The 26,952-nt window shown below is 45.0% G+C and overlaps 1 protein-coding gene and 1 long non-coding RNA gene across 2 annotated transcripts; both read left to right on the top strand.

Moving 5' to 3' along the window:
• Window positions 1–8,882: 8,882 nt before the first annotated feature.
• Window positions 8,883–10,371, top strand: LOC144097578 (uncharacterized). The gene is made up of 3 exons (XR_013307074.1): window positions 8,883–9,012; window positions 9,518–9,640; window positions 10,317–10,371. It is a non-coding gene; the product is annotated as an uncharacterized LOC144097578 (long non-coding RNA).
• Window positions 10,372–12,357: 1,986 nt separating this feature from the next.
• Window positions 12,358–16,438, top strand: LOC144098213 (uncharacterized). The gene is made up of 3 exons (XM_077630712.1): window positions 12,358–13,210; window positions 13,744–13,983; window positions 16,295–16,438. The coding sequence occupies exons 1-3, from the start codon at window positions 12,398–12,400 to the stop codon at window positions 16,436–16,438; spliced, it is 1,197 nt and encodes a 398-aa protein (XP_077486838.1). The 5' UTR covers window positions 12,358–12,397.
• The last annotated feature ends 10,514 nt before the right edge of the window (window positions 16,439–26,952 follow it).

Genomic DNA, 26,952 nt, shown 5'->3' with positions numbered 1-26,952 from the left:
TTTATATGGGACAAAGAAAAGCAGGTGGTTGTTCCCGCCATGAAACGATGACGCCCCATTCATCCAAGGAAAAGCCTCCAACGAGATTTAGTTGCCGTAATAGTTAACTGCAGAAGCATTGTAAATAAAGTCGATGAGTTTGCTAGTCTTCTAGAGTCTGTAAGGCAGACATAGTATTTGGTACTGAATCATGGTTAGATGCATCAATCAGGGATAGCGAGGTGTTTCCTAAAGAATTCATTGCTTACCGCAAAGACAGATCCCGGTTTGGCGGGGGCGTCTTTCTGTTGGTGCATTCCTCTTTAAGATCATCATTACTAGATGTCGATTACAATGATGTTGAATCAATATGGTGTACACTTACGCTGCACGACAACTCATCATACGCTGTTGGATCATTTTATCGCCCTCCCGGTTCTGATCTGAGCACTTTGCAATCACTTTATGAAATCATTTCCGAGGTTTCCCAAAAACCGATATTGCTCGGGGGTGATTTCAATCTGCCGGATCTGCACTGGGGTGATGGCATGTGTGTAACCACAACAGGTTGTGGAATCGATATAGAAATGAAGAGCATCATAGATACTTTTGGCTTAGTACAGTACGTTCAGGAACCAACTAGGGATAAAAATGTTTTAAATCTTTTCTTTTCCAACTCTCCGGATCAAGTTAATGCTGTTCATGTTATTCCAGGCATTAGTGATCATCAGGCGGTCATTGCATGCATAAAAGCATCGCATAGTAGACAAAAGAAATGTGAGTCAAGGCGAGTCTTTTTTTACGATGAAGGTGACTATGCTAGAATGTCCGAAAAATTACAAAATCACTTGCCCGTTTTTGAGTGCTTTTATGATGAGTGCGATATTCATGAATTATGGCGTTTATTTGAGCAAAAACTTTTTGAACTGAGGGATGCACACGTGCCAAGTATAGATTCAGCTAGACTGAAGAAACGCAGAAAGCCGTGGGTGACTGCCAGTTTGATAAAAATGATAAGGAAAAGAAGGCGTGCGTACCTCAAGTTTAAGAGAACAAAACGTGAAGATGACATCAGCAGATTACTTGTACTAACGCGTGAGCACAAAGAAAAATTAAAAACTGCGAAAGAGGAGTACTTTAAAACGCTGGACGTTAAAATGAAGAAAAACCCTAAACTTTTTTGGCACTACTTAAGGGAGTGTGGAACAGATTCATCTGGTGTAGGTGAAATCATTTATAATCAACAGGTCATCTCAGGTGACTTAGAGAAGGCAACGTGTTTTAATAATCACTTCAAGTCTGTTTTCTCCCCTAACCATATCAACAGTCACCAACATTACACAAGTTATGCGCCAGCAATGCCGCCAGTCGAAATAAGTGTAAGAGGGATTCTAGCGCTCCTAGAGGATATAGATTAATCAAAGGCCTGTGGTCCCGACGGCATATCACCCCGGTTGCTAAAGAACTGTGCTTATCCTATCTCACAGTATCTATGCCTTATTTATAAAAAATCTTTGGATACAGGTCTTTTGCCACACGACTGGAAGATAGCTCATGTGGTCCCGATTCACAAAGGCGGATCAAGAAAAGATGTATCAAATTACAGGCCTATTTCTCTAACATCAGTTTCATGCAAAATTTTTGAGCACATCTTATACACAGAAATAATGAACCACCTGGTAAAGAATGATTTACTGATGAAGGAACAACATGGGTTCCGGAAAGGTTTATCATGTACTACTCAACTTGTTGAATTTTTTCACGAACTTGTATCTGAAGTTGACCGCGGGGGCCAAACAGACTGCATATTTCTGGATTTCCGGAAAGCGTTTGACACTGTGTCACACCCACTCCTTCTCTATAAACTAAAAATGTTGAATCTGGACACAGCTGTTATAGTATGGATTCAGAATTATTTGCTCGGCCGCCGCCAACGTGTAGTCCTTAATGGTGTATGTTCAGATTACGTTGATGTGACATCAGGGGTCCCACAGGGGTCGGTCCTGGGGCCACTCCTGTTCTTAATCTATATAAATGATATTTCACTCGGTATCTCCTCAAGTATACGTCTGTTTGCAGATGACTGCGTTTTGTACAGGAAAATTAACAATGCCAATGACGTCGTTCAACTCCAAACTGACTTAACACTTATCCACGATTGGTGTCTGAAATGGAAAATGTCTTTGAATACGGAGAAATGCGCTCATCTTTGTTTTTCACGAAAAAAAATTAAAGTCCAAGCTCAGTATCGCATAAGTAATGAATTGATCACACAGAAATGTACTTACAGATACTTAGGTGTTATACTAACGGATGACTGTTCCTGGAATGCTCACGTGGATCATGTGGTTACCAAAGCCGGTAGGGCACTAAATTTCATACAGCGGAGTTTAAGGTCTTCGCAGCCAAACCTCAAGAAAACTGCTTTTCTCTCTTGTGTTCGACCTATCATTGAATATGCCTGTATTGTATGGGACCCTGCACATCGGGTGTTAATTGAAAAACTTGAAAAAATTCATAACAGAGCAGCAAGGTTCGTCTTGGGCAGGTACGGGCGAAGGGATAGTTGTACAGCAATGAAAAAAGAATTGCAATGGGAACCACTCGCTTCCCGTAGAAGAAAATTGAGGCTAAAATTGCTGTACTTAATAGTTCACGGAAAAACGGGAATTGATTTTGAAAATTACTTAAAATAGCCCTTTTACGTTTCTCAACGACATGACCATTCCCGTAAAATTAAAGAGTACCGTACCAGGACGAACTTGTTTGCAAATTCATTTTTTGTTAAAACAGTGCAACAGTGGAACCGGCTTTCTGAGGAGCAAGTGTGCTCTGCAAGTGAAGATGTATTTTTTGCCAATCTGTAACCCCCCTGCTATAACGCCTTCGGGCAAATGCGGGGTAACTCTTGAATAAAGAATAAAGAATAAAGAAACACATAACTTCAATAAAACGTCTTCAAACAACTCCAAACCTCTAGCAGCGTCTAACTCTAGATTGAAAAATTTTAAAACCACCTCAGAAATGAAGGTTTATCCTTAAACGTTTTCAAAAAAATACTGACAAAAGACGTTTATTAAGAAATATTTTAAGAACTTCTCTTAATAGACTTTTTCCACGCAACGTTTTAAAAAATTTTCTGACGTGAAGTTGACTAGGGAACGTTTTAGGGGTTTTTTTTCGCAGCCATTTGTTCCGAACGTATCTTTGCATGTATGTCCAAATACAATTAACACAAACAGTCGGTAGATGTGAACTAACGCCGCAGTGAGCCCAACCGACGAAACTATGGCAGGGACTGATCAAGCGGGTTTCCTTGCCTCGTTTGCATGTGTATTTGTGCTCCAAACGGCAGCTGCCTTCTCTTTGCAGTTCGGGCTATACTGCGCATATCTGAGCAAACAAAATCTGCAGCTTTAAAGAAAGCATGAGCACTAAAGCTAATGAAATCCCACTGGTTGATTTTATAGAGTTATAAATATATAGCATGCTGATCTTGAGCCTATAGACATCATGATAAGCAGCAATTTTCAAAAATAAAAATGTCTAAATATATGTTCTTAACGATTTCTCGCCAAGAAGTTTTCTACATCTTTTTTGGTGTAGCATTAGCACCTCTTTTTGCCTCATTGTCTACAGAAAATCTGAAAATAGATTTCTTCTAGACATTACCGCAAACTTTTGTCGACGTTTGTTACATGTTGTGTAGCCCTTCTTGGGTTTTGCGAGTAGGATATGTTCGTGCCGCGAGAAACGTACCGGAGCCGCTGCTTTTCTACGAGAGACTATAGTTTGCGCGCACTAAGTGCCGGCTCTGGGCATATGTCCTGGCGCTGCGTTAACAGACTTTGCGAAGAAAAACAGGAAGTAGGAAGCGCAGTCTTCTCTTGCCACAAGTAAGTGACGGCCGTGTCATGCTGACAAGTGCAACATGCGGCTATTTCTCTGAATTAGTTCATGCAGTGGGAGTCGTTCCTGCATGCAATGCGCGGCCAGTCTTGGAAACGAATCAAACGCGATCCTCGGCGAGTGCGGTTATCATAAGCTGCGCTTGTCGAAGTGCTTAATTTTGCGCCTTTAAAGTGTCGCCGAAACTCGCATGATAAATGTGCAGATTGGTCGCATGAGTCACATAAAAAAACTTGTTCTCTTCTTTCACATTCTAATGCACAGGTAGCACAGGCTCCCGCTGAGAAAAACCCAGTTTGCTGCGCAAATTGTTCCCAGTGAGTGGGAAAATGAACTTTAGCCGTAGCAGGCACCAGACACTGTGCTCAGCTCAGTTCGTGTCAAGTGCCTTCGGATGTTTGATCTCAAATGAACTGCGTGAGTAGTTCCAGTACACAGCCACCGAGCTCACGAAACATCAGTGAAAACTGCAGTAGTGAAAGCGAAACCGAACAGCAAAAAAAAACTCCAATCCGTACCACAGTCAACAAGCCAAAAGATGTCAATCCAGTTTGCTGTCTTCCCAGCATGCCTCGGGTGTCCATGGTGGATGAAGTGAAAAGCCGCGAGCCTTCCCTTTAGGGTTCACTTAAGGAACTCAATGGCCACCAGCTTTCCCCCTAGGGTACACCATGGCCGGTCTCGAGAGGGGCGCGCGCCTTTTGCGCACGCCCCTCTCGAGACCGGCCGTGGGTACACTAAGGAACTCTATGGTAAACACGGTGTTGGACGATAAGCAGCCGTCAGTGTTTTTGTAGCGAAAGCTACACCACGCTACCAAGTCGAGCATTTCGCCGTGAGCCTGGGAGGCCGACAGTGTGCATGCGCGAAACCAGAGAGGAGCAGCACTTGCGCGGCGCATGACGTCAGAGTTCGCCACCGCCGCCGCGTGAGGAGCCACGCCGGCCAGACTACGCCCGCCATAGAGTTTCTTACGGTTAGATATAGAGGGAAAGCTGGCGCCCCGTTTATGGGAGTTGGCATGGAGCTTCCTCGAGATCCCCTCAGCCACCATGGGCGCTCTAAGCATCATAGTGACAGGGTGCCTCGATAGGCGCCCGCTCTCCGCTGAGGGTGGTGCCACTCTTGGAAGGGGCTGTCGCCACCAAAACCGGTTCTCGGGACGCGCCGCCGCCATTTTCTTGCATTCCGCTCCCGCCGAATCCCACGCTAGACACGGAAAGCGGCATTCTTCATGCACTGAATGCCTGGGAACAATACAAGGTATAAATATGGGCGCCAAGTCTCAATGGAAACTATCCCAAGCTGGGCTGCTTATTTCCACGACAGTTGACCTTTTACCTCAAAGAAGTTTTCCTGGGAAATTAACGCTACGAGTTTTCCTAACAAGCAGGTTACTTCAAGACTGCCTTGAAAATCTTTTCTTGGTAGTACGCCTAATGAAGCCAGTGCCGACGGCATATAATTTAAAATGTGCTCAGTGGCTTGTGTGAGCCAGTTTCTACATACACCGCGAACAACAAGCTTTGAGCTTGATGATTGAGAGTACCTCGTCGATTTCCTTTTTCAAGCAAAGAAGCCGTGCTCAGGAAATTTACCTGAAGAAATAGACGACTCGGAGATTTTGGTCATTCAAGAGCTGACGTCAATGGAATGTTTCACTTTATATTATTTTGGAGGCTTCATCCAGAAAAGCGTCTTAAATCCGTACCTTGGTTCCAGTGTGCAAGGATGATCTCATCGAAACAGCAAGCAAATCTGCCTCTTTGACATTTCTCAAGGAGTATGTGAGTGATGGGCGGAACTTGATTTATCCGAGCAGTGAAGTCATCCGCACTCTCGAGAACTGCGAGGAGCACCTCACAGGCTCTGTCGCGTGGTGTACTACAAACAAAATACACATAATGAAGTTCCCGCTGAAATCGCTCACAGAATGCTTTGCGAAGGTAGACCGGCCATGCCTGAACACATGCGCAGACCACAAGGAAGCAATAGGCAAAATGCTGACAACCACCTACACAAGACTGCGGCGACGCATCCATCTACGTTAGTACCCAGCCACACGTGCTGGTGGTCACGAAAGCAAAACTTTTTCTGGTTAGTCTTCCTTAAAGACGCTGTAATCAGTGCGAACTTTTCGTGTACATGCACATAAGCATGAGAGAAATTTAATCGTAAGAATCATAAGCTGCATTATACTTGCCGTGAATCATCGTTCGTAATCATTTTGTAGATATTGTATTTGTGCATCAAGGTATTGAATCGTTGTTCATGCGTGGGCCTAAGTCTTTGTTTTGATTGCATAGTGTATGCATGACACAGTGTGCCACCAGCGCATTATAGTGTAAGTCGACGTAAGCATGTCATGCGTTCTTACTTGAATATGCAGCTGTTCATTTGGCGTAGTCCACGTTCTTTCCGCTATATAACACGTGAGCGCAATGATAGTAAGTTCACGGCGCCGGTGTAGGCTCCGTACAGTGGCCAGAGGGCGCTGCGGAGCAGCACCGCTTAGAGTCACTGGAAAAACTTCAGAGTACCGCATTCGTTTGCCCCTCGCCGCCGACGCCCAGCCGTACCACGTGACCTTGGGCTGCCATATACCTTCCAAGCGCCGGGCGGGCCGGCTGAGTTAGAGCGCAGACATCGCAGGTCCCCTACGATTCTTGTTTTCGGATTGTCGCACTCGTGTTTGACTGCAAGGAATCATGCCTGGCTGCTGCGCCTTCGGATGTAGCAACCGAACCGAGCCTGGAAAGACGTTTTTCTCGATTCCGACCGGGAAAAATGACCGAGAGCGTCGTTCTGCGTAGCTACACAGAATCGGCCGGGAGAACTTCAAGCCTACGAAAAACACCCGCGTGTGCGAGGTAAGTACACCTTGTTTGTGCTTTTCGGCACTGTTTTAGAAGATATTTAAGCGAAGTGCACGCGATGTTAGCGATGCTACGAAAATAGGAGTTCATTGCAGGGATCGTTAGCGCCTCGCACTCTTGACGCGGGTACACGTGCTCGCGTTTGTTGCTCATCGCACGCGATTATTCCGTGCTCGCGGCACGCGAAGGAACACTTGTCTAGAGTCCACTTGCCACGCGAGAATTCCGCGTCCTCACGTGCACCAGGTACTCGCATGATTTCTCCGCGCACGTGAGCGCGCTCTCGCCTCGAGTCACTCGATCCATGGCACCTAATTGTTTTTCGCAGACCGTGACGATCACAGTCAATAAAAACATCGTCAGTGCATGTCATGCGTCCGCATAACGGCCGCTTTCTGTGCAGTTGTGTTGGCATGGGTAGAAAAATAGAAATGAGTTAAATGTTAGCAATCCTTAAAGCTGCGTGTTTGCGGCCACGTGCGCGTTTGCACCCAAATGAGCTATTTTAGTTGCGTAAACTTCTAAACCTTTTTAACGTATTCTTTGTCTCTTGAGTTGGTCTTTAAACTTGGTATTGCAGCTATCTTCCATGTTTTTCTTGTTTCACATGTCTGAAACAAAGCTTCATTCAAAAAGCCCTGGGAGCCTCCTTGGGCAGCCCAGCGTTTGGGTGACCAGCATCACACTTCTAACCATACAACATTTGCAGGACCACTTTTGTGCAGAAGACTTTGAGAAGGCTAGAGTGGATGGGAAGAAGAGGCTAAAGCACAAAGCTGTGCCAAGTATTTTTTCTCACCGTGTGCCAAAAAAAATCAGAAAGCCACCATTCGCCCGCCTTCCTAATTCACCAGCAAACAACTTGGCTGAAGAACAGGCTGAACCTGAAGAGGAAAACTTGCTAATAGGTAATTTTCCCCCTAATCAAAATGTGTTTTTCATACATACACTGCAGCAGTGCTTTGTCGGTCAGTTATCATGTAGCCACATGTAATGCAAAATGGACAATTTCGTACTTGAATGTAACTGGTATTGATCTTCTAACTTTTTTACGATCCGAATCATGGCTTGATACGGTGACCAAACAGAGGAACATCAATTATTTCATTAACACTGCCCTTTTAAGTGTAGCACTACAAGTAACCATTTTGAAACAGCGCAACAAAGACGGGACGTGGAAACTGAGGTGTAAAGACAAACATGCGCTACGTACCAACTTGCCCAAATTTCTGCTTTACTCACTACAAGTAATGCAGTTGGATATGTTGGTACAAAAAGTGTTGGAAACCAAAAAATTGCTATGAAAACTTTTGCAGCTGCTGACAGCATAGCAGATGGACTCAAGTCTTCAAAAGAGCCACATGATCATGATGAATCTGCTGATGTGGAAACAAAAGTGCCCATAACCTCTGATATTCAAGAGGATGCACCTCCCAACATGTTCAGTGAAGTTGACGTACTGAAACGCCAACTTAACTTGGAAAGAAGAAAGCGTGCAAGGGCGGAAATGGAGTGTGACGCCCTGAGAAGTTCTTTTAATGGACTTCTTGCAGAAGACCAGCTCCGTGTCCTGCAAAAGGGAACAATGAGAGGGTCATCATGGACTCAGAAGACAATTCAGGAGTCTCTGAAGGCCAGACTTGCCTGTGGGGGAAGAGGTTATGAGTACCTGAGAGGTAATGGCTGGCCGCTCCCTGCTGAACGCACACTTCAGAAGCATATTGAAGACATCAAGTTTACCCCAGGTATGCAGCAATGTTTGCAGCTCTATAATAACATTTTCCAAATTGCAGGTGCAACTCAGGACTAGCTATTGACTTCACCGATGATCACATAGCAAGTACAGCTACAAATATTAGGCGGCAGCAGAAGGCTTGCACTCATCTTTTTAGAAAAGATTTTATAAATGCTCTGATAGTGACAAGGGAGGTTGTTTGAAACACTGGGCTGAAGCTTGTAATTTTGAATTTCAAAGAAAACTAGCAGTGATCATTCCAGCATGCATGTTTTTCAGCAAAGATACACTGTAATTATGCTCTCTACAATACCCTTGAACTAATGTTAAAGCTATCAAACATAATAAAAGGCTCTTTTCTTGCCATTCTAGGTATTCTTGAAGATGTGTTTCCAGCTTTGGCATCAAAAGTGGCAACATTCCACAATGAAGAGCGTTATGCGGTTCTAATGCTGGACGAAATCCAACTGACACCTGGTTTGGACTATGATATTACAACACGCTCCGTCATAGGTAAGGCTTCATCAAAAACAAATGCGGCCTGTTGTTTACATATCAGGCAGTGTAGTTCTCTTGCAGCTAAAACCAATGCAGTAATGAGCACTGGCATGTGATATTTAATTTAGCAGTGTGGAAACAAAAATGAAATGCAATTAATTTTTTTACTGCACTAATTTCAATATCTAAGGGTTAAGGACTAAATGTGTGTGTATAGGTACACACAGAAAGCCGTTCAAGCATCCCTGGAATACCTTATATTTGTGTAGTTTTAGATGAAACCTGTTATACCTGATAAACAAAGCTATCAAAGTGGTGCCCAACTTAATTTGCTTAAGCTTGCTGCATGACAGGCATAGATGCTTATGTGCTACTAAACCCAACTCAGCAATATTTGTTTTGATTCTATTTTTGGTGCTTTCCTGTGCTAATAAAACACACTGCATGCTTACTTTATAATGTATGCTAGACAGCTCTGCACTGCTATGCCCCAAATAAGCATTCTTGAAATATTCTTCAGGCCGCCCCACTCTTCCTTCCTCGGGCCCAAGTGCAGAACCTGTACTGGCCACACATGCATTGGTTTTCATGCTTGGTGGAATTGCATCAAGATGGAAGCAGACTGTCGCGTATCATTTCACAGGTAAGTAGCAGTTGGAAGTTAAAGTGTTAAGTGAATTTTCATGTAAATTTGGGAACAACACAATGTTTTCACTTTTCATATGTGCATAACTGCAGGGACTGTTTGGCCAATTCCTAAAGAGTTGCATGCCGGTGATGTGTAACATGGAGTGGCAACGTTCCTCCTAGAATCTTTACTGAACTGCCTACTTTTTCTTGGATGGTAGCGAGTTAATGCACAGGGCAGGTTTACAGAAAGTGCAGTTGATGTTGGTTAAGACCACCTAGTGTCGCAGGCAATGACAACCCACAGAATAAAGCCGAAATGAGTTGTACGTACTGTATAGACTGTTACATAGGTATACGAAGTGATGTCTCGCACAACTAAAGCAGCATCCTTGGCACGACTACTGGTGACATGTCATCGCTGGTACTTAGTTTACTTGCTTGCTAAACCTCCTAAGTGGCTGATGAGTGAACGAAGATAGCATGAAAAAATGAAGCAAGGCTTCAAGAAAGTGGTTATCGACTTGGCCTTGTGCCCTGCCATGTTGCCTGTGTGCCAGCCAAGTGTGTAGCGGGTGAGAGGCACCACTAATAGCAGCATAATGCAATAAATGCAGCATCAGTATGCATATCCCTATGAGTAAAATGTGCAAAAATGAATGAAAGGTTTCAGCATTTTATTTTCATTTCAGCTGAATCCTTTGATGCAGCCAAAGTACTGGACTTGCTATTTGAAATCATCAGGCGCGGTGAAAGCATCGGCCTATCGGTGGACTGCATTACGTCAGATATGGGTGGAGGAAATCAAGCCATCTGGAGGCTGCGTGGAATCATGGCCACTAAGTATGGTCGTCCAAGGACCACCTGCCCCCATCCATGTGGAAACAACCGAAGCCTCCATTTCCTTGCGGACGCACCCCACCTGCTGAAGAACTTGCGCGGGCACCTGGTTCGGCAACAAAAAATCCTTCTAGACGACGACACGGTGCGGAAGAACAAGTTGCCATCCAATGAGGTAAGTTGCTGTATAAGTCTCACACCATCTTTTATTGCTGTTCACCACACAGCGTGCACAATGGATTTTAATTATTTGAAAAATGTTGCGACTTTTGCATCTGCAATGAAGTGTGATGCATGTATAGGATTCAGCTCAAATAAATACAAATATGATTTTACAGTTTTATTTATTTATTCAGATAACTCAAGAGTCCCTTTGTGAGGGCATTACATGAGAGGCAAGCACCTGCAAACATACAAAATGCTACATTAGCCTACACATGTAAATCGACAATGATCATTTGCTTCTTCTGCAGGTCTCCATCAAGTACCTAGAGCAGCTATGCGAGATTGACGAGAAGCATAGCCTGAAGCTTGCTCCACGCCTGAAGTTAAAACATTTAAATCCAAGTCATTATGAAAAAATGAATGTAGGCACAGCATATGCTGTATTTAACCATGCAGTAGCATCTGCCCTACGGCTTCTGGTCGAGCAGGGCAAAATAGACGAAGAGGCCCTAACGACAGCATGGTTTGTGGACCAGGTGTTCAAGTGGTTTTCCCTCATGACATCTCGAACGCCAACTATGGCGTTGAGTGACCTCTGCTCTGAAAAGGGAAAGGAAGCTGTGACCTTCCTGAATGACTTCATGGAGGTCTTCAGGAACCTCCGCATCATTGACAAAGCAAAGACGAATGCAACATGGAAGCCTATCCAGGCCGGCATAATAATAACAGCTACAACTGCACTGAACTTACGTGAACTGTATGTGCAAAGCAAGAATTTGAAATTTCTGCTATTGAGTCGCCTCTGCCAAGACGCACTCGAGAACCTATTTAGCACGATAAGAGTTAAGTCGCCCGTGCCCAGGGCACGGGAATTCAAGTATACTTTGAGAGTCATTGTCCTGGCACAATTTTTCAAGCCAAGCAGGCATGGCTCTTACGACATTGATGACTCTGTTCAGCTAACAGATTTTCTTTCCTCCCGACCTGACTTGGCTGAAGAACTAGGGAATATAAATATGCCAGAGGAAGTAGGAGACCTTGAGCCTGAAGAACAGCAGTCTCTAGAGTATGTCGCTGGTTATGTAGCACGCAACATTATGAAAAAGCACAAGCTCTGTGAGAGCTGCACAGCTTTATCGGCTCAGCCGGCAAAGAATGAAAACAGTTTTTTGGCACTCAAGAACTACGTTCCAGACAAGCAATCTCTTTGCACACCATCTGAAAATGTTATGCACCTCATAGAGTGTGTGGAGACATACTTCAGGGAGAATGAAGAGTCTCTTGTCATGGGAAAAGCCAACATTGATCAAGTCAGAACCTTCATTGCAGCCGTGGAGCCCACGTTCACTGTTTTTCCTGTATGTCACAATGTTGCAGACAAAGTTGTGCGTGAATTTTTGTTGTGTAGGCTGCGCTTTGCACTGCGTGCAAAAAATGAAATGCTGCAAAGGAAAGCAGCACAGAACTCTAAGTGCGGATCAAAAAGTGTTGGCATGCGTGCAGCTGTTTCAACTGTAAAGTGAGCTGTAACTTTCAGAATGGTCTAGCTCTTCAAGCATAAATTCTGTGTCCATATCAGTACTGTGGTATACTGATAGCGCATGTTTTAAACTGCATTTTCATGTATCGCTTATCAGCCACGCAAGCAGTCGTCGGCAGATCACATGTTCATCGGCCTATAAAAAGGCACTGTCTCAATAAACGTTTGTTCAGTTCCAACCTGGCGTCCGTCTGATACACAACAGTTGGCGACGAGGCAGCGACGGCGATGGCCGTCGGCAGGATCGGCGAGTATCGTCTCGGCACGAACGCGTCATGGGACGAATACGTCGAGCGCCTGGAAATGTTCTGCGAAGCGAACCAGATAACGAAAGAAGAGCAGAAAAGAGCAGTCCTGTTGAGCAGCTGCGGCGAAGAAGTGTACGGGCTCATCGTAACTTTGGTGAAGCCAGAAAGACCGACAGCAGCAACCTACGAAGAAATCAAGACTGCCGTTCGCAAGCACCTGCATCCAAAGCCTTCGGAGCTGTATGCAAGGTTTTTGTTCTACAGGCGAAACCAGGCTGCCGAGGAATCGGTTGCGGACTACGTCACGGCGCTTCGGAAGCTAGCCGAAGACTGCGGTTTTGGCAGCGCCCAACTCCCGTTGGACGTCATGATGCGGGATCGTTTCGTATGCGGACTCCGGAACGAAGGGGTTCAACAGCGACTTCTCGCAGAACACAGCCTTACGTTTAAGGTTGCGTATGACTTAGCCACAACTGCAGAAGCAACCGCTAAGCAACAGCGAGACATACGCAAACACGGTCAATACGAGACGGACTGCCAGGAAATGGTACAAGCAACCCGTGCGAAGCAAGACACCCCAGCGGAGGGGTCCAGCTGTTACCGGTGCAACGGTAAGCACGCTCCACATTTGTGCCGTTTTAGAAAGGCGACATGCTTCAACTGCAAAAGGGTTGGACATATAGCTAAGGCTTGTCGGTCGAAAGACGACAGTAGAACTGCTCGGAAGACTAAGAACGAAAACCACGCAAAGGACGATACACAGGGAAGAAGTAGACAGGACGAGCGCGGACTTGCAAGTCCGCGCTCGTCCTGTCTACTTCTTCCCTGTGTATCGTCCTTTGCGTGGTTTTCGTTCTTAGTTCATGGATTACCAACTAGCCCCCCATCGTACACTCCTTCAATGCTCGGAAGACAGCGTATGAGCAAAAGAAGAAAGGAGATAAGAGCAAGGGCGTGTACGAAATGAGTGCGTTGTTTTCCCTGTGCGAAGTGAATGAGCAAGAACAGAAGTTCATGGTTCAAGTAACGATTGAAGGGCAAGAAGTTCCGATGGAGGTTGATTCTGGCGCATCGTGCTCAATTGTGAGTGAAGATACGTTCAGGGTTGTTGAAAGGAATCACGGTAAAATACCACTGCAAGATTCTGGAACAACTATCGTAACCTGGTCAAAGGAGGCGTTACCCGTGCTGGGTCAAGCAAGTGTCTTGGTGGAATTCAAAGGCAGGAAGGCAAAGCTACCTTTGCTCGTAGTACAGAAGCAAGGCAACAGCCTGATTGGGAGAAACTGGTTTAACCCGTTAGGTATTGGCTTGCGGGGTATACAGCAAGTAAACGTGGAGGACGTGCCTTCGCGATTTCCCGAGGTGTTTCGCAGAGACCTTCCTGGCTTCAACGGACCGCCAGTTCACATCGAACTGAAAGATGACGCCCAACCGGTGTTCCTCAAAAGTCGACCAGTTCCATTGGCCCTCAAGGACGACGTGGCCAACGAAGTGGACCGCTTGGTGCAACAAGGTGTATGGGAGCCCGTCAGCTACTCCAACTGGGCAACACCACTGGTAGTGGTAAGAAAAAAAGATGGAACTTTACGTCTTTGCGGCGACTATCGCAGTACCGTAAACAAAGCTATTAAGAGCAGTGGATACCCCTTGCCCACTACAGCGGAAATGCTCACAGCTCTAAGTTCAAGCAAGTTTTTTACCAAGTTGGATCTAGCCCAAGCTTATCAGCAGCTTACGCTAGACGACGAGACGGCTGAGGTGCTCACAGTTAACACGATAAAGGGACTGTACAAGGTTAAGCGGCTGCCGTTTGGCATTTCGGTCGCACCTTGGGTTTTTCAACGAGTCATCGACACGCTGTTAGCGGGCGTTCCCGGAGTGAAAGCTTATCTGGATGACATATTAATTTCTGGATGTAACGCCGAAGAGCACGCCGAGAGATTAGAGACTGTGCTATCGCGTCTGCAGAAGGCACAGCTACGAGTAAACAAGGACAAGTGTGAATTTAACCAGACGAGCATCGAATTCTTGGGACACAGGATTGATGACTCAGGAGTACATCCCAGCCGAAGCAAGACGGACGCCATCCAGCAAGCGCCTGCGCCCGCAAGCAAAAAGGAGCTGCAAGCCTTTTTGGGATTGCTGAATTTCTACAGCAGTTTCCTCAAGGGCAGGACGGAAGCGGCCGAACCGCTTTATCGACTGCTAGACCGTGACCACGAATGGAAGTGGACAGGTGAGCATCAGCGGGCTTTTGAGAGACTGAAAAATTTACTCAGCTCAGACGCCGTACTTGTGCCCTACGATTGCAAGCGTCCTTTAATTTTGTGCTGCGACGCATCGCCTGTGGGGGTGGGGGCAGTGCTAGCCCATCGTGCGGATGACGGGAAGGAACAGCCCATAGCTTATGCTTCTCGCACTCTTGGCGTCAGTGAACGCAACTATGCTCAGATTGATAGAGAGGGTTTGGCTGTGGTCTTTGGCGTAAAAAAGTTCCACCAGTACCTAGCTGGGCGAGAATTTACAGTGATAACAGACCACAAGCCGTTACTCGGCCTGTTTAACACGGACAAGCGAGTGCCCGAAGTTGTGTCGCCCAGAATGCTGCGTTGGATTTTACTGTTGTCTGCGTATAACTACCACCTTGAGTACAGACGAGGCCAAGACAACTCCAACGCCGATGCACTCAGTCGTCTACCAGCCCCGGGAGACGAGGACGAGCCAAGACCGCCTGGGGACGTGCTCTTGTTGGAAGCGGTCGACTGCGCACCGCTGCAAGCGGCGGACATTGCTGCGCTGATCAAAAAGGAATGGCTACTCAGTGGCTGGCCGTCAACACAAGTGGACAGCAAGTTTGCGCCTTATGAGGTGAGACGGTCGGAGTTGTCATTGCATCGTGATTGCATACTGTGGGGGAATCGCGTCATAATTCCAACCGCAGCAAGAGAAAATGTGCTGCAACTCCTGCATGCAAATCATCCAGGGATGAGTGCCATGAAAGCATCAGCTAGAGGGCTCATGTGGTGGCCGAAGATGGACCACGAAATTGAGGAGTTTGTTCGGCACTGTCATCCGTGCCAGAATAACCGGCAAAGTGATGCCAAGGCTCCAGTGCATTTTTGGATCAAGCCAGATCAGCCTTGGAGTCGACTGCACATTGATTTCGCTGGCCCAGTCAAAGGAGACGTTTTCTTAGTCGTGGTAGACGCGTACAGCAATTGGGCTGAAGTCGAAATCATGCCATCCATGAAAGCTACGGCTGTCGTCAACAGCTTAAGGAAGATGTTTGCGACACATGGTGTACCGGACGTTATCGTTTCAGATAACGGCACAGCTTTCACTAGCACAGAGTTGCAAATGTTTTTGAAGTGTAATGGCGTGCGTGCAATTTTCACTGCACCTTATCATCCAGCCAGCAATGGTAGGGCGGAGAGGATGGTAAGAGAAGTTAAAGAAGCATTGAAGAAGCAGCAGGAAGGTTCGACACAGTGCAAGATTTCCCGGTTTCTGTTTAAGCAACACACGACGCCACATTCGGTCACGGGAAAATCGCCAGCAGAGTTAATGTTCGGACGAAGACTGAGGTCAGCGTTAGACAGACTCCATCCGGACCGGCAACACGCGCCTGAGTTACAACGACCGGAGACTAAGAGGTTTCGTGTCGGTGACGCAGTCTACGCTAAAAGCTTTTGCCCAGGTCCAAGGTGGAAGGCTGCCAGTGTTGTGGCAGTCAGAGGTCCGGTGTCGTACGTGGTACAGCTAAACAACGGCGAGCGTCATCACAGGCACCGCAACCAGTTGAGGAGCGCCTGGACGCGGCTCGTAGTTGACCCAGTCACAAGTGAGGACTACCACGTCAGGCTTCCTCCTACAGCCAGGCAGCCACAGCCGCTGTCTGCTAGCCCAGAAGCAACCCCTGGGGCGAGTCCAGGCCAAGCCACCCAAGTACCGGTCGAGCCGCGAAGATCAACGCGTGTTCGACGGCCTGTCCTGCGTTATGGCATTAATGGCTAGCTAGTCCGTTTTGGATTGTGCAAATCTTAGGAGAAAGGAGTGTGGTATACTGATAGCGCATGTTTTAAACTGCATTTTCATGTATCGCTTATCAGCCACGCAAGCAGTCGTCGGCAGATCACATGTTCATCGGCCTATAAAAAGGCACTGTCTCAATAAACGTTTGTTCAGTTCCAGCCTGGCGTCCGTCTGATACACAACAAGTACGTTGTGGCACTGTGCTAAGAATCGACAGCGGGGTATCATTATTCTACGTTTTGTATGTCTCAGGCTGAAAAGGATGACGTGTTTTTGTAATATGGGCTTGTCACTGCCTTTAGTACCCTTAAAGGTCTATAGACACCACATCTTTGCTTGCATGTTTTCTTGTTTCAAACGATGCGTTAGACATTCGTATACATGGAGCAGCCTGTGGTATTCGTGTACAAATGCTAAATAATTTATAATTGAATTTCTTCTTGATGCTGTTCCAGTTTCACCAAACGACGACTGTGACGTCAAGTTGATGGTCACTTGATCCACTAGAAAAACTCCTGACAGAAAAATTCCTGACAGGTCATTTTTTGTCATTGCAGGTCTTGAAAGAGGCTGGATTAAATGTTGTAGTGAATTGAAACTACACATCAGCGATTATATTATTTTTAATGGATCACGTGACCAAAACATTAACTTGAAATGACAGGCGTAATTGGTCAATGAAACCAAAACAACATGACAGAAGAAATTCAATTATAAATTATTTAGCAGTTGTAGGCAAATACCACCCACTAACCCATGTATTCTAATGTCTAACGCATCGTTTGACAGAAGAAAACACGCAATAAAGTTAGGTGTTTATAGTCCTCTAACAACAATGGCCATGTGTGTTTGGTGTGAAATATGTTTTGAATTTGGTCACATATGATGTTCCATGCTGAGTTCAGCCTCCAGGGTCAGGCAAAGAAGAAATTATTCCAGTTTGCAACATTTATTTATTTATTTCTGACTCGTGGCTCATCACTGCAAGCTGGTTCTGGTTTTTTTTTTTTAACCTGACCAAGTCTTTGTTAAGGGAGTCGGAAGGCACAGATATTGAATGACTGTGCCTCTGTGTCTAGTCTTTGTTAGCCATTCCCCTAATGCTTAATTTGCTGCACTATGTGGGAAAAAATGCCTGCAGGAGTTTTGTGAGCTGAACCCAGTTAGTGCTGTTCATTGTTGCTGTTATTTTTTTTGTATAGAAGCTGTACGCATAGCATAGAATTTTTAAAATTTATTCAAGCAGTTTGATGCATTTGAAATGTTCTTGGATTGCATTGTTTAGGTGGGTTGTAAGCACACATTCATATTTGTGTGGTAGATGATGCTTTATATACTGTCATCTTGGCAAAATGTTAAGTGTATTTGAGAAGCTGTTCTGGTCCGTGCTTAGGATGAGAGTACTGGCTCACTCTGCTTATTATGGCTTGTATGTAAGGCTTTGTAGCTTCAAAAACTATTTTCTGTATTCTGCAGAAGGATGAAATCAGACTTTGCTGTGGTTTTGAGGAGGTACTGTGCAATCGGTGTTTTCTGGTGTTCATGCTCTTGCAGTTTCATTGTCATATGTACAAAATTTTATTTTTGTTCGTATGCACCAAGGGTGTTGCTGTTTGAGTGTTGGTACTTTTAAATTGTGTTTTCAGTACTAGGTAGCTGTTATTGTTATGTTGTACAGCAAACTCCACTTGCTGTTCAAGATGACTGCAGGGGTGATATGTGTTTCTAGTCTTGCGTGTGCTGTTTGCAGTGCTTCTACTTTGTTTATTTACACTGGTGGTGTTAGCCTCCAGTGTGTTCCGTAGGTGAAGCAAACTTGTTTGCTTCTAGAGGTGAGGTCAGTGATGTATACTTTTGGAATGAGTGTTTGCTTGGAACATGCGGATGAAGAGGAACTGGCTCACCGGCATATTTTCTAAGAAACAAGGCTTGCGGGGAAGGTCCTGGCACCAGTCACCAGCGCCCGCTGTTGTGAGTTGTAAGAGGGTTCCTTTCTTGTGTAATGCTGTGCCTTCCCAGTGGTGACAGATGAGGACCTCCGTTGGCTGAATATGTCTCTGTCGGTGCCATTCAGCTGCAGAGTAATGCAGAGTAGTTTGTTTATGACAAGGCAGACAATTTCATAGCTCAAACTGTATCTGCTGATCCCATGGGCTTTTTGAAAGCTTCATCCTCTGCAGTGCCATCAAAATTTAATGTATGAAAGAAATGCAGCTGCTTCCACTATTACTACTCTTTATTCTTTAGTCAGTGATTACTCCACTTAACCCAAGGGCGCAACAGCAGGGGCATTCGGTTTACCTCACTGCCATTGTGATGATTGGCGCTGCAACTGAAACTAGTTTGCTAGCACAGTAATTACAGATCGTGATACGTTCCAAGCAACACATGCATTGAAGCTTAGTTAAAGCTGTCTTTATAAATCCGAGAAAAGAAATCATAAAATGCATTAGGTTTCAGAACTTGTAGCTTCCGTACATGATGGATGTTACAGGCAGTTTGCTAGTCGGAAGGAGCAAAACTAAGCCATTCTTAATTTCTACTTCAGGTGTACCTCCACTTCCAAGTTTCTTCAGCATAAGCACGTTTGGCTTATGTGCCATAAAGAGAAAAAAGGCACTGTCACTCATTTACGTGCACTTTGTTACATGTGACAAAGTGTCTTAGTCGACCCATTTTTGAAGTTTGCATGGTGTGCCTACTTCATGATCACATTTGAAGGAGAGGCTTTACTCAGAAACACAGGATGATGAAGAAAGAACGGGATGAGCTCTATTTGATAACCCCATTAAGGAAAGCAATGTGTCTAGCCACAACACTTAAAGAGGAATGGTGAAAGTTTTGTGATTACGGGAAAAAATTTGTATCACAGCAAAAACTATCAAAAGCAAAGAAGGTGAAAGCTTCATACCTGTAGCGAAATTAAAAACAAAAATAAAGACTCACCTTATGACAAAAAAAACTATATTATCTAGAATTAAGCAACCTAAGTGCTCTTTGAAGAAAATCAACACCAGATCTATCATTGACATGCGTCCCTTCCCAACCTATCAATGAGAGGTGCCTCAAGAATCCCCCCAGCTAACTTGTCTTTTAATTGTCCTAAGACTTCTGTGCTTCTGTACAGCAGATAAAAACTACAGGGTTTACAGTGTACATGCAGATATTGAGCATTATTTTATTAAGTTAAGCACCATATTCTCTTGGTCAGTTGTTTAGTAAACGACCAGTCTGCCTATATAAACAGACCTACAGCTATCTTGCAAACCACAGCTGCTGCACATTCAACAAGCTTTGTGGCATACTTCCTATTTCAAACCAGTTTCTTCATCATAATTAAGCTGAAAAGTGTATAAAGGCTTGACTACTTGTGAGGGGAGTGGGAGCCAACGAACACTACGTCTGTGTTGAACTGTTCTGCTGCCATTTCAGAACAGAGATAGGGTGGAAGCAGGGCAAAATCTGAATTTTTTTCTGCTGTTCCTTTGTGGCACTGAGGACAGTGGGTCATCTATATTCTCTGCACAATTTCTGAAACAGGCTTTCTGCAACAGCAGTGAGCACCGACATGTTGGTCTCCTTGAGTATGTCTCTGCAATTAAAGCTTCTTTGAGTGTTTTCACTTCTCCAATCGTTCTTTCTCCGTCCTCTGTTTCTTCGGCAAGTCTCTGTCTAAGAAGTACTGCCAACTAGCCCAAAGTTCCACTTTGTTCATGACTAAAGCTGTAGGCTTGCGGTCGGCAAAATGAAAGCAATGTATATGTTATATATGGTATCAATAAATGGATGCAAGGTGGCTATCGCTTACCGCGCAAAAAGCGTACTCATTGCAAGGGTACGGGTGGAAATTCGTGCTAGAGACTGGCTGTGGCTTAAACGGGAAGATCTTCTTAGTGGTGTTGTTAGTAGCTCATGTCTGGACCGTGGGTGATAATAGAATGTGTGAAGAAGGCACAAACGAGATATGATGCGGCGTGATACGAGGGACGGCAAGTCAAGGTCTCTTTTCATTGAGGTGACGCTGGAATTTCTTGAATAGTTCGAGGTGATAAATCGTGCTGCGCGGTTTTGAATGGCTTCGAGATTAGCGGCGAGGTATGATTGTGACGGGTTCCAGATGGCTGATGCGTATTCAAGCTTTGGTCTGACGAATGTGAGATATGCTAGTTTTTTAATGTCTGAGGATGAGTCGGAGAGACTACGCCGCATGTAGCCGAGAACGCGTGAGGCTTCGGAGCAAATGGTTTCAATATGTGTAACCCATGATAGCGATGGTGTCATGTGCAGGCCAAGATATTTGTATGATGATGTGTAGGCAACGGGTGTAGAGTTGAGGTAGTAGGGTGTCTTAATCTGGTTGCGAAGGCGGGAAAATGTCATGACTTTACATATGGTCGTGTTTAAAGGCATGAGCCATGTTTCACACCAAAGTGAGATAGCATTTAGGTCTTGTTGGAGGGTGCACGTGTCGTCTTGGTTAGTTATGGCGCGGTATACGATGCAATCATCGGCGAACAACCTCAGTTTAGATTTGATGTTAGGGGGCAGATCATTGATGTAAATTAAGAACAGTAATGGGGACAACACGGCACCCTGAGGAACACCGGATGTCACGCTCGAGAGAGGAGATGTGTCATTGTTAGCGCATGTGCACTGAACACGTCCTTTCAAGTAGCGCTCTAACCATGATAATAGTTTTTGTGTTAAACCAAGGCCGGACAACTTTAGCAACAAGTGATTATGAGGGACACGATCAAACGCCTTCGAAAAATCTAAAAAGATGGAATCGATCTGGTAATGGTCATCCATGTACTGCAATATATCATGGGTAAATTCGGCTAGTTGCGTTTCGCATGAATATAGTTTCCTGAAACCATGCTGTTGAGGATAGAAGAAGTTAATTGATTCAAGGTGTGCCATAAGGTTAGATGCTATAATGTGTTCAAAGAGTTTTGAAGGAATACTAGTCAGGGATATTGGGCGATAGTTAAATGGGCTTGAACGGTCACCTGATTTAAAAACCGGTATTATTCGGGCTTTTTTCCAGTCGTCAGGTATGTTCCCAGAGTCCAGTGATTGGGAAAAGATTAGGCAGAGTATGCGGCTCGACAATGATGATGTGTTTTTTAACAATTTGCTGTTGATTTCGTCGCAGCCACCTGATACTGACAGCGGAAGTGAGCTAATGAGGTTTGATATGCCCTGTGCATTAATTTCTATTTCTGTCATGGGGTGCGAACGAATGATAGGTGTGTGATTGACAGGAGTGATGTTAGCGGGCGTGAAAACAGAAACAAAGTAGTCGTTTAGTGCGGATGCGCATTTCTCAGGGTCAAGAGTGTCGCCACCGGGATCTGCGAGTTCGATTTGGCTAGGACGGGATTTGTTCGATCGAAGACGCCAGAATTTGTTCGGGTTGGATCTCAGAATTAAAAGCAAGTCAGATGTTTGGAATTTCTTCTTAGCTCAGTTAGCTCCTTTAGGTACTGTTTTACGCATAAGTGGTACTGGTTTCATTTTTCAGGATTGTTATTCTCCTTTGCAGTCCTGTAAAGTCGTTTTTTTTCGGTTTAGTAGTGATTTGAGGCGTTTATTAAACCAGGGGTTGTTATTGTCAGATTTTACCAGAATTGTAGGAATGTATTGGTTTTTTAAGTTGACTGATGTGTTCTTAAACGACTCCCAATTAGCATTTACCGTGCGAGATAAATAATAACTGTGGAAAGTTTCCAAAAACTCATCAAGTCCGTGATTAATGCTTTCAAAGTTTGCTCTTTTGTAATCCGTGATTAGTTTTCTTGCGGGTGATCGTTTTTTGATAGCTAATGAAATGGTAATGTGAAGCAGGTTGTGATCGCTGATACCGGGCAGGAGATTTATACCTGTTACACTACCGGGGGATGACGTGAGCAGGAGGTCTAGAGTGTTATCGCCTCTAGTAGGCCATGATACCATTTGCTGGAGGTAATGATCTAGCACTAGGTCGATAAATTGTCTGGAGTCGGCTGACGAACCATTTGAGGTAGACATGAGAGACCAATTGATATTAGGGTAATTGAAGTCGCCAAATAAAAAGATAGGTATGCCAGGAAATGTTTTTTCAATATCGGTTAGGGCCTGATCTAATAGATCACAGAAGGACGGGATGAAGTCAGGTGGCCGATAACATATGCCAAAGATCGCCTTGGGAGGCGCATTGCCGATACGTATCCATGTAAGTTCTAAGTTTCCGTCATGACGTATGAGTGAAGATGATAAACAATTTTTAACTGCCACGAGAACTCCCCCTCCCCTCCGATAGTTCCTATCTCGTCGGTATAATGTGTAATTTGTGTTATAAGAAAAAACTTCATTGTCACTAATGTTGTCGTTCAGCCAGGTTTCTGTTAAGAGTAGGATGTCAGCATCAATATCTTCAACGAAGCTGAGCAGCTGATTTCGCTTAGGTATGATGCTGCGTATGTTGGTGAATCCGATGTTAAGACTTGTGCATGACGGTGGTTGGTGCCGGGATGGGAATACGGTAAGCCGAACTGATCGTCAGTTATTGATATGCGGAGAAGTAGCGCTAGTAGAACTGCTTTCGGGAGTGATTGCAGTGATCTGGGTGATATCTATCACGCTGTTAGAAATGAAGTCGAAAGCGTAACATTTGTCACCAACGTGAAGCTTGTCGAATCGAAGTTTGAAGGGGCATTTCTGTGGTCGGATAAACTGCAATAATTTTGAACGTGCCATCCGCGTGGGAGCAGCAAAGTCTTCCCTGATTGCAATTTTGGTGCCTTTTAGTTTAGTTCCACATGCCAGGATGTTTTCCTTAGTTTTGAAATGAGTGAATTTAACTATTATCGGGCGATGCTTCGATTCCGAGAATTTACCTATGCGATGCGCACGCTCAATGGTTCTGGAATCAAGATGAAGATTCAGTTTGTCCGCACACAGTGTTATTATTCCTTGTTCTGAATCTTGCCATGTCTCGTCTTTGGTGTCATTTAAGCCAAGGAAAATAAGATTATTTCTGCGTAGCCTGTTGCTTGCATCAGTGCTTGCTGCTTTAAGAACGGCAATATCTTTCTTGATCTGAGCGGTAGCGCTATGTTCAGAGGTAGGTGTTGGGGAATGTGTTGCTTCTAGTGCCGCAACGCGGTTTGTTACGGACACTAGTAATTCGTTGTGGGAGGATTGTGCGGTTTTAAGCTGTTGAATTTCATGCAGTATAGTTGACTGACTTTCTTGTAATTGTTTTATTGTTTCCATCAAAGATTCGAATTCGGCTGAACTGGGAGGGCCCGGATTAAGCTAGACATCACCAGAAATCAACAGCACCAATTCAAGGAGTGCGGCGAGCATTTCTGCACCGCAACAAGCACGAGTAAACAACCTTCGCCACATCAAGCTGTCGGGGCACGACACCGAAATCAAGCAACGATTACTGCTGCGATATTCTTTAGAGAGGCTTAAATAACTAACCTGAAACGTGAGAAGGGCGTTCAACATTGTTCTTTGAGCGGTGTCGCGCCCCAACTGGCACATGTCGGCGAGTGGCTTAAGTAGGGAGCGCCTGCCGAGTCCCGTGACCGATGACGTAATTGAAGATTGTTGCCAGGAGAAGTGGGATCCGAGCGCCAGATCGGGAATGCAGTGCCACGGCAAGAAGTCGGATGCCGTTCGGGGAATATGGTGCGCCGGTTCGGAAGCGGGAAAGAGGCATGCGGGCGTTGATAGGTTCCGGGAAGGGCATGCGCTGACAGGTAGCCAGCATGACAGCGCCTGAAACGTGAGAAGGGCGTTCAACATTGTTCTTTGAGCGGTGTCGCGCCCCAACTGGCACATGTCGGCGAGTGGCTTAAGTAGGGAGCGCCTGCCGAGTCCCGTGACCGATGACGTAATTGAAGATTGTTGCCAGGAGAAGTGGGATCCGAGCGCCAGATCGGGAATGCAGTGCCACGGCAAGAAGTCGGATGCCGTTCGGGGAATATGGTGCGCCGGTTCGGAAGCGGGAAAGAGGCATGCGGGCGTTGATAGGTTCCGGGAAGGGCATGCGCTGACAGGTAGCCAGCATGACAGCGCCTGAAACGTGAGAAGGGCGTTCAACATTGTTCTTTGAGCGGTGTCGCGCCCCAACTGGCACATGTCGGCGAGTGGCTTAAGTAGGGAGCGCCTGCCGAGTCCCGTGACCGATGACGTAATTGAAGATTGTTGCCAGGAGAAGTGGGATCCGAGCGCCAGATCGGGAATGCAGTGCCACGGCAAGAAGTCGCATGCCGTTCGGGTAATATGGTGCGCCGGTTCGGAAGCGGGAAAGAGGCATGCGGGCGTTGATAGGTTCCGGGAAGGGCATGCGCTGACAGGTAGCCAGCATGACAGCGCCTGAAACGTGAGAAGGGCGTTCAACATTGTTCTTTGAGCGGTGTCGCGCCCCAGAACTCGCGCAGGCAGAACTCAATCAAAACTTGCAGAAAATCCATGAATGGTGTAAGGTGTGGCAGATGGTATTAAATTCAAACAAAACAGTTTTTATGACCATTACAAGAAAGAAAACTGTCCTTGATTACAGTTACAGCATTAATGGTAGATTACTAACTAGAGTAAGTAATTTTAAATACCTTGGAGTAACACTCACATCTGACTTACGCTGGAATTCACACATAGATAATGTAAGTACTAAGGCTTCCAAGGCACTCTGGAGCTTGAGACGCAATATGTGCAGTGCAACTCCTGAAATCAAAAGTCTGGTTTTCAAAAGCCTAGTTAGGCCTATCCTCGAATATGCAAAAGTTGTCTGGGACCCGTACACTGCTTCCAACTGTTCTAAGCTGGAAAGAATCCAGCGTCTCGGAGCAAGGTTTATATTTAATAGGTATCGTTATTCTGATTCTCCAACTTCTTTGTGTAAATCTGCTGATTTGCAAACACTTGACATTAGAACCAAATGCGACAGACTCAAGTTTCTTTTCCAGATCGCTAACCACTACTTGAAAATCGATCAAACAAAATACTTTGAAATTAAAACAGGGGAAACATCACGCCATCGTCACAGTTTGTGCATCCCAATGCCGCCTGTCAGAAATGATTGCTTTAAATTTAGTTTTTTCCCGAGAGCCATTAAGGAATAGAATATGTTACCAAACTCCGTTGTCACGTCACAATCACTTAGCGAATTTTTAGATAAACTGCACAATGTTTTATGTTCTGCTTGATTTCTATGACAATGTTTTTGTTTTGTTCAAGTGGCAAACACAATTATGTATGAAATTTAGTGTTGATCTCAGTGTTTGTTTAATGCGTTCTTTTTCTGTTTCAAGTTTGATATCCACTCCTGTAATAGCCCGCCCAGGGCTGACAGTATGAATAAATGAAAATGAAATGAAAATGAATATGCAAGAAAAGGCAATACTATTCAATAGCCTCTAAAAACAGTTTTAAAGGAAGAGAGCGCGTACAACCAGGTAAAGAATTCCAGCATTCGATTACACGCGGAAAGAAACTGTACTTAAAAGTGAGAATCGTCTTTTCTTGGGCTAGTTGGTTTTTCATGCTGTAGGTGTTTGCAGCGCACACGAAACACGGACGGACAGAAAAGGGAACGAAACACAGCGCTGACTTTCAACTGAGCTTTATTGGAAAATAAGCGACTTTTATAAAAAAATTTTTATCTTTTTAACATGTGACTCAGAAGATGTCAAAACGTCCTACTACATGTGCCATCTAAAATCACTGATACTCTAGATAAAAACCCTGAAAAAACACGAATGGAAAACACTGAAAGACACGTGCCGCCTAAACCACCTAAAGGGTGTCATGATCAATAACGGTGAAGGAACAACATTCGAAAAAACGACCAAAAAAACTATGATACCAAAATGCAAAAGCAGGGTGAAGCTGTATATGGGCTCCCGTTGTCACAAAAAAATAAAAGATAAAAGAAAATACATTAACAAAACAGGGCTGAAACGGTATAAAACACATTAACTAAAACAGCATAAGACCCATTATTTAAAGAGTGTTGAAATTTACAGGTGCGCGCCTGCGGCCTGTGTCCTACCGTTCAACTCGGCACATTCTAAACTAGTAAAACGTTCCATTATCAACCTGTGTTTGACAAATGCTTTCCAAAAATCCTGTCCACATACCATGGAGCGCAGTTTTTATCAACTGACTGCAAGGTTGAAAGAAAGTGGTTATCCGGAGCAGATCATCATCTCGGTGGCTGAAAGAATCTATAGGAAAGTGAAGACTAAAAGCAAAGGAAGTATGAAAGCTTCGGCTGAGAGTCAACAAAAACGAAACCTGGTTGTAGTACCCTATTTGCACCGCATCTCCCACAATTTGAAACGAATAGGCAAAAAAGTGAAGTTGAGAGTATTGTTTTCAGCCCCGGAAAAGCTGTCAAAGCTTTGCAAGCTTACTCAGACGTGTGGTACACCACGTGTGCAGTGCTCCAAAAAAACACCGGTCTCCGTTTGTACCTTGTACCAAGAGTGTGGTGTATCAGATTCC

This window comes from Amblyomma americanum, chromosome 7, assembly GCF_052857255.1.
Source record: "Amblyomma americanum isolate KBUSLIRL-KWMA chromosome 7, ASM5285725v1, whole genome shotgun sequence".
In the NCBI taxonomy this organism is placed as follows: Eukaryota; Metazoa; Arthropoda; class Arachnida; order Ixodida; family Ixodidae; genus Amblyomma; species Amblyomma americanum.
Note: the sequence above shows the minus strand (reverse complement) of the source record. Positions and strands in the feature narration are given on the sequence as shown.

What these genes read in the sequence shown, in the direction of transcription:
- LOC144098213 (XM_077630712.1), top strand. Translation starts at nt 12,398, where the DNA reads ATGGCCGTCGGCAGGATCGGCGAGTATCGTCTCGGCACGAACGCGTCA. An exon ending in GACAGGACGAGCGCGGACTT is followed by an intron (nt 13,211 to 13,743) that starts GCAAGTCCGCGC and finishes CGGGGTATACAG; the next exon opens with CAAGTAAACGTGGAGGACGT. An exon ending in GGGCAACACCACTGGTAGTG is followed by an intron (nt 13,984 to 16,294) that starts GTAAGAAAAAAA and finishes TTCCTCCTACAG; the next exon opens with CCAGGCAGCCACAGCCGCTG.